Below are 8,118 nucleotides of genomic sequence, written 5' to 3' on the forward strand. Positions count from 1 at the left end.
GACTATGTTGGTCGGTCTCTGTCCATTTTGTAGGCCGCTGCATGCACTTTTCTGGGATATCTGAGATGATTCAAAACTTCAAATGCACATCTTTTTCTTTTCCTTTCCTATCTATGTCCTCTAAATTTCGAAAGGGAGTGTGTATCACCGATATATTAGGCAGTGGAATCCACAACGGTTGAAGCACTCTGAATCGAAAAAATTACCAACTAAACACGATATATGAGACATGAATGAAGCACAAGATTAAATTTCAAGGGATTAAACACAAATGGCTCACATCACATACATGATCATCACGAAGCTTGAAACGAAAAGCGACGATTTAAAGGAAAAACACAAACCAATCCACTAAATAAATACAACAAAGACAATCCCTCTTCTTGCTCTTCATCATGATCCAATCATCTTAACTAGTAATCAGTGGAAGGTAATTGTTCATGTGTGTTGTGACCAATGAAACAGAACTCGTACACGAGCCCAGCAAGTCCACCACCAACCAAAGGTCCAGCCCAGTAAACCCAGTGGTTAGTCCATGTCCAGCTGACAACTGCAGGACCGAATGATACAGCTGGGTTCATGGATGCTCCATCGAAAGCTCCACCGGCCAAAATGTTAGCTCCAACAATGAAACCAATGGCAAGGGGTGCAATTGTTCCCAAACTTCCCTTCTTTGGATCAATGGCTGTTGCATATACAGTGTATACAAGACCGAATGTCATCACTATCTCGAATACGAAAGCGTTCCAGACTGTCACTCCAGATGACAATGCAAAAGCCGATGTAACCTGTAGGGAAAAAACAACCCAACATACATCAGCTAAATTTCAACTGCACTAGCAGAAAAAAAGAATAACAAAACGCACGTTTTACTACTGGAAAGTCATATTAACCTGACGTTACCGCAGGTCTAAGAAGGTTTGTTAGAGAACTACTATAAACAAATCAGATACATATGATGCTAATTAAATTTGAAGTTGATCTAAAATGTTAGCAGCAACAACAACAAAGATCATTTGTAGGTTTGTCTTACCAAACCACCGGTGGCGAATTTAAGGAGTGCGCAAGCAACGACGGAGCCGAGGAGTTGAGCAATCCAGTAGAGAATACCACGAAGAAGAGTGATATTACCACCAACGAAAGCACCGAAGGTAACAGCAGGGTTAACATGACCCCCAGAGATGTTAGCACCAACAGAAACCGCAACAAATAGTGCGAAAGCATGAGCTAATGAGGCAGAAACAAGACCAGCAGGACTACTAGCTCCATCATTGGTAAGCTTGTTGTAGGCCATACCTGAGCCTTCTCCTGCAAATACAAAGATTAGTGTGCATATGAATTCAGCTAATGCTGCTTTCAATGCATCAGGATGAGTTGCCTCTTCGGGCCTTCCAATTGCAATATCTCTGATCGGCATCTTACTATGTTTTTGTTTACTGATCACTTACTCTCTCTACAACTATTCTCTATCTAGAATTTCACTAGCTTGCAGGATCTGATTTCCACATCTCTGCTTGTCCAACTTATAGTGAGGAATCACGGCAATGGTTACTGGCTTAACCAGTTAACCAGTCATCAATTATTAGGTTGGGCTGCCGAATGAACTGTTGCTGTTGGTGATAACATGTAGTTGGTTGAACATAACATTCCATTACTTCAAATATTGGACGGTAGGATCTGTCAAAGAATTTCTCTTCCAACGATCTAAATGTTTATATTTGATTGAGGTATGGTACTAATCTGCTTTGAATAGTATGCAAACGAGTGATATTATTTCACTTCTTTCTATAATCTGACTGGTTCTTGTTCACGTAGACCCATCCAGCTCAAACGTCGCCTCCAAACCAGTCTCGTGCTGACACGTGAACCACACGGATAAGGGCCACGTTAGGTGTCTCTATTCCACGATCATGACCATTTCTGAACTTCATTCTCGAAGGGTCTGAAAAGATTAATGGTGTTCGATTAACAAATTAGATAAACACTTTCTTATCTTCTCCAATAGAATTAACTAAAAGATATGTTAGTCTAATAAAGCAAATGGAATTTTAAAGGTACAGTGATAGGTATATTTAAGGTACGAAGAATTCTTAAACATATCCAAAACCATTAAAATAAAATGTCCATAATTGATTTATAAAAAACGAAATTTATGATGTAAGATTAGGTTCTGTTTAATTGAATCAGTTAGACACGTGCAATAGCACTTACCTACACCGATTATATGTACCATATTTGGTAAGCCCTCGATAATTAAAAGCAAAGAAAAAAGAAGAAAAGGCACAAATTTCTTCATTAACTTTAATTACCTTTCATAATCAGTCGCAGTAAATAAATACTACTACTAATCATGAAATCAGGTCGGTGAAATGAAGTTCAATAATGAAGGAGAAGGTAAATGTTCCCACCAGAATCTTCAAATAGTGGTTAAAAAGTTTTACTGCACTATTTTCTTATTCTTGTTCTTCTTCTTTCTTTTTCTTTTCTCAATTTGACTGACGATCTACTTTACAAAGACGGAAAGAGCATAAATGTTGAATGGTACTCACTATATCAAATGCAATCCAAATTTTGATTTATTACACTTTAAAAACAACTAAAAACAACCCAAGTCAAGTCAAAACCGAATTACAATCCAAGAGTAATTAACCTAAAATAACTAATCGTTTCTGATTAACCGTAAGAACTTATTTAAGGTTTTTGGCATTGATTAAAAGATGTTTTTTACTTTTTTTTTGATTAAAGAGGTTATTTACTTTTTTTTATTAAAGATGTTTTTACTTATGTCGACATGGAAATCATTTTCATTATAAACAACGCTTGGTAACTTATAGGGTCGTCTATGACATTTAGACGACCATGTGCGAAAAAGCTCAAAACTCCCTTTGGTCCCAGTATTGGACTAATAAAATGGCACAATATGATGCAGAGGCATTAAACTTCATCACCAAATAAGCACAGTTCTATACACCTGTTGATGGTGGTTTTTAGTTTAGGGTTAAAATCATAAAACTGTACATCTGACATGACGTCACTATGATCATTAACACATTTATTGAATCAATCAGCATGCCTACGTAAGAAATACCGGGGTACCTTTTTTTTACATGCGTCATGTTCCACGGCTGAACCCTTAACATTGACTGACATCACAAACTCTAATTCTCATGCTACCGCGCCAAGGCATGCGAACCATGCCAGAAGCACCACTGTGCCAATGGCATGCCATGCCAGCAACGTCTCCGCGCCAAGGCATGCAAACCATGCCAGCCGCACCACTGTGCGAATGGCATGCCATGCCAGCCACGTCTCCGCGCCAAGGCATGCCAACCATGCCAGCCGCACCACTGTGCCAATGGCATGCCATGCCAGCCACGTCTCCGCGCCAAGGCATGCCAACCATGCAAGCCGCACCACTGTGCCAATGGCATGCCATGCCAGCCACGTCTCCGCGCCAAGGCATGCCAACCATGCCAGCCGCACCACTGTGCCAATGGCATGCCATGCCAGCCACGTCTCCGTGCCAAGGCATGCCAACCATGCCAGCCGCACAACTGTGCCAATGGCATGCCATGCCAGCCACGTCTCTGCGCCAAGGCATGCCAACCATGCCAGCCGCACCACTGTGCCAATGGCATACCATGCCAGCCACCTTGCCGCGCCATACCATGTCGTCCTTCCCTTTGCGGCTACCAAAATGAAGGCTTGCGACAATCAACGACCATCCTTCTATCTGAGACGCCAATCTTAGCCCTCCAAGGTCGCCAACCAACACATGGTAACCTTTGGCCCAACGTCGAAACCCTAGTTTTTTCCACGCCTAAGCTGCGCCAAGTTATGTCGGCCATGCCACATGTGCCAATGGCATGCCAGCCACCTTGCCGCGCCATACCATGCCGGCCTTCCCTTTGCGGCTACCAAAACGAAGGCTTGCGACGATCAACGACCATCCTTGTATCTTAGATGCAAATCTTAGCCGTCCAAGGTCACCAACCAACGCATGGTAACCTTTGGCCCAACACCAAAACCCTAGTTTTAGCCACGCCTAAGCCGCGCCAAGGCATTCCGGCCATGGCACATGTGCCAATGGCATGCCAGCCACCTTGTCGCGCCATACCGTGTCGGCCTTCCCTTTGCGGCTACCAAAACGAAGGCTTGCGACGATCAACGACCATCCTTCCATCTTAAATGCAAATCTTAGTCGTCCATGGTCACCAAACAACACATGGTAATCTTTGGCCCAACGCCAAAACCCTAGTTTTGGCCACGCCTAAGCCGCGCCAAGGCATGCCGGCCATGCCGCATGTGCCAATGGCATCCCAGCCACCTTGTCGCGCCATACCATTCCGTCCTTCCCTTTACGGATGCCAAAACGAAGGCTTGCGAGGATCAACGGCCATCCTTCCATCTTAGATGCAAATCTTAGCCGCCCAAGGTTACCACCCAACGCATGGCAACCTTTGGCCCGACACCAAGCCATAGTTTTGGTCGCGCCCAAACAGTGCCAAAACCCTGACTTTTGGTCGCGCTTAAACTATGCCATATTAAAGCTAGGCCGGCCATGCTTTCGTGCCACTGGCTACCAAACGAAGGATTGCAATAATCAACGGCTACCTTTCCTCTCAAGATGCAAAATCTCGACCGTCGAAGGTCACCACCGAGCCGGCAAGTCTCCCAAGCTCAACTTGCCAAACAACAACAATATGCTATATGTTTTCCACGAAAACACTCGAGACATCAACACATGTCACAAACTGGGGGATGCTCATTAGGTATTGGTTTGGCAGTTTACAGCGTGCGGCGTACACTACGCCCGTTACAAGACAGTGTCATAAGGATGAGGCGGTTAGTAAATACAAGGAATAATGGTGAAACGCTTTCTTTTATGGAACACCAATTCCAAGAGTTACCGATTACCACCTCTTCCCATTTACTCATCTTTTTTCCATTTCTTACGAGACCAGAGTACGTTTCACTTCGACTTGTATAAATAGGTCTTACCTATTTCCACCGAACAATAAGTTCTCGTAAGGAACATACAACACTCAGAAAATATTTGCTAGCTTTCCCATATGTTAGCTTCCCACTTTCTGATACAAGTTGTAAAACAACTACTCTTCCAGAATCAACTATTTTGGTCTCAAAACTTTCTTCGCTTCCCTCCCCAAAACCAACCCTTCTCCTCCACTTTGTGACTGAAGCAAGTCTGGAACGGCCGTTTCTTGGTTTAGGCCGGATTTGTACAGATTGATCTCTCGAATCTAAAGTACTCCCTTGCAGTACATTGTTTAAGGTTTAGACTCGTTTCTCACCCACACATCCGAAATTACCAAAATCAGCAGAAACCGTTTTCACCCTCAAACAATTGGCGACCACAGTGGGAGATCAATCTCTCGGTTCCAATACCAATTTCAGATACGTTTCTCTAACTCAGGAAGATGGTCGGTTTTAGGGCTGTATCTGTGTCCTCAAGTTCCACTCAGGCGAACGGCAATGTTTCTTCCCCCAACGCAACGCCCAACAACGCAATCGACGAAGGAATTCCAAGGCTGACTGACTTGGTGCGGATTCAGGAGATCCACACCAAGAACATGGGTCTAATGAAAGAAACGATTAACATCATACTGGACTTCCTCATCAAATTAACGGCAGAGTTGAATGATTCACTTGCTCCGGAAACTCCAGGACTGGGGACTAACATCCCAGACGATCACTCTCAAGTCAGCATCTTCGCTACTAATCAGAAACCAGTAGGCCAGGAAGTGGCCTCACTGGTGGAAAATTTATGTGAACTCTTACATCTTTCAAAAGATCAACGGATGGAGACGTTCACCGCCATCAATCGAATAGCGTTAAACGCGTCCTTGATTCCTTCACGCTTGAAAACATCAAGAATGCCAGAGATGTCCATCAATAATATCACGTTTACCGACGAATACATGATGGCAGAGGAAGGACATAACCGGACCCTACACGTCACGGCCCGTATCAAGGACGTGGAATTCAAAAGGGCTTTCATCGACACGGGAGCATCCTACAACGTTGTTACCCTCAGGACGCTCAGACGGCCATGGTACGGCCGAACGAAGTCGTGCGACAGTCCACTACAATGACCGATTTCGAAGGCAACCAAACCAGCACGTATGGGTACATCAACCTGAATCTATCAGTAGGACACGTCCAGTCAAAAGTAAGGTTCGAGGTAATCGAAAAGGAGCCAGATTACCACATAATACTGGGAAGGCCATGGCTCCACGACAACAGAATCATTCCTTCGACGTATCACTAGTGCTTGAAAACCATGCTAAATGGAGAAGTCGTTCGCATCGCTGCATCATTATCTCCCTATGTGCCGATCTGTGGCATGGAGATTTTTGAGCCAAGAAAGGGCCCGCAGGCCACAACCAACAAGGCTCACCACACTCCACTGCCAAAGTGGACGTCCATTGAAGAAAGCGATGGTCTTGCACAGCTTCACGGAGAAACCTGGTCTCACATCACCCCTTTGAAAGAGAGACACGCCAGCCTCCACCCGCCGAACCGGAGTCCGGATTGCACCCATACTAAGCGAGGACGGGATTTTATCATGGGTCATGATGAAAAGGGGAAAACCGTATATCAGCACCGCTATTAGCAATTAACAGGAGAGACTACCACACAGTCTCTGCGTACCCAATGAAACGCAAACACAGTAACGAGCCGTAGGAGGAAGTACCTGATGCACCACGAAGGCTACAAGACGGGACCAACTCTACCATGGACGAACTTGAGGTTGTTAATGTCGGGAGTGAAGAATCTCCGCGACCCATCTCGATCAGCTCGACTCAGTGCACGGATGAACGCGTAAAGCTGGTAGACCTCCTCAAGGAATATCAAGACGTATTCGCATATACATACGAGGAAATGCCTGGCTTGGACGAGAAGCTGGTCACTCATCATTTACACGTGATACCCGGATCCAAACTGGACAAGCAAACCCCGAGATGATTCCGGCACGATGTGGAAGAACAGATTAAGGTAGAGATTCAAAAGCTACTAGCGGATGGTTTCATCAAGCCAATTCACCACCCTACTTGGCTGGCCAACGTAGTTCCGGTGAAAAAGAAGAATGGCCAGATCAGGTGTTGTGTCGATTTTAGAAATTTGAACAAATGTTGCCCTAAAGATGACTTTCCGCTCCCCAACGTTGACATGCTAGTAGACGGCACCGGTGGACATGGTATGTTCTCTTTCATGGATGGATACAGCGGCTACAATCAAATAAAGGTGTACGAACACGACGCAAGTAAGACGGCTTTTCGAACTCCTCTTGGAAACTTTTACTACACTGTGATGCCCTTCGGTTTGAAAAACGCTGGCGCCACACACCAACGCGCCATGACCACCATTTTTCACGATATGATGCACAAGAAAGTCGAAGATTATGTAGATGACATAGTGGTCAAGTCAAGAACTCGGGCAGCCCATGCAGGGATTCTGCGACAGGTGTTCGAAAGATGTCGCGAGTGCAAACTGAAGATGAATCCGTTGAAGTGTGCTTTTGGTGTCTCTTCGACAACTTCCTAGGTTTTCAGGTGACTTCCGAGGGAATTAAAGTTGACCCAGTCAAAACACAAGCCATCCTCACGATGCCACCACCGCGAACCGTGAAATAACTCCAGAGTTTCATGGGTAAAATAAACTACATTCGCCGCTTCATACCAGGATTGGATCAACTTGTTGCTTCGTTTACCCCCTTGCTGAAGAAAGGAGCAAGCTTCGTCTGGACCACATTACAACATGAAGCGTTCCGAAAGATTCAGCAAACATTATCTTCCCCAGCCATCATGAAATCTCCCATACAAGGAAGATCGCTACACCTCTACACTGCTTTTAGTGACACTGTTGTCGGAGATCTCCTCGCCCAAGAAGATGACGAAGGAATTGAGCATCCCATCTACTACTTCAGTCGAACTTTAAGAGATGCCGAACTCAGATATACCAAAGCAGAAAAGGCGTGCTTAACTTTGATCCACTCCATCCAGAAATTCAGGCATTACCTACTTTCCAATAAAGTGGTGCTAATATCTAAGTACGATCCTGTGAAGTTCCTCCTATCAAAACCGGCCCTGATAGGAA

The 8,118-nt window shown here is 44.8% G+C and overlaps 1 protein-coding gene across 1 annotated transcript; it reads right to left on the reverse strand.

Moving 5' to 3' along the window:
- Nucleotides 1-223: 223 nt before the first annotated feature.
- LOC113309001 (aquaporin TIP1-1-like) lies at nt 224-1,506 on the reverse strand. The gene is made up of 2 exons (XM_026557436.1): nt 1,034-1,506; nt 224-788 (listed from the first exon to the last, which is right to left on the reverse strand). Exons 1-2 carry the CDS (start codon nt 1,415-1,417, stop codon nt 414-416), a joined length of 759 nt encoding a protein of 252 aa, XP_026413221.1. The 5' UTR covers nt 1,418-1,506; the 3' UTR covers nt 224-413.
- Between the last annotated feature and the right edge of the window lie 6,612 nt (nt 1,507-8,118).

Source organism: Papaver somniferum, chromosome 9 (genome assembly GCF_003573695.1).
Source record: "Papaver somniferum cultivar HN1 chromosome 9, ASM357369v1, whole genome shotgun sequence".
NCBI classification, from domain to species: Eukaryota; Viridiplantae; Streptophyta; class Magnoliopsida; order Ranunculales; family Papaveraceae; genus Papaver; species Papaver somniferum.

Excerpts from the sequence above, each read along its gene's own strand:
- LOC113309001 (XM_026557436.1), bottom strand. The coding sequence starts at position 1,417 with ATGCCGATCAGAGATATTGCAATTGGAAGGCCCGAAGAGGCAACTCAT. Across the intron at positions 789-1,033 it reads AATTCGCCACCGGTGGTTTG|GTTACATCGGCTTTTGCATT; the intron begins GTAAGACAAACC and ends TTTTCCCTACAG.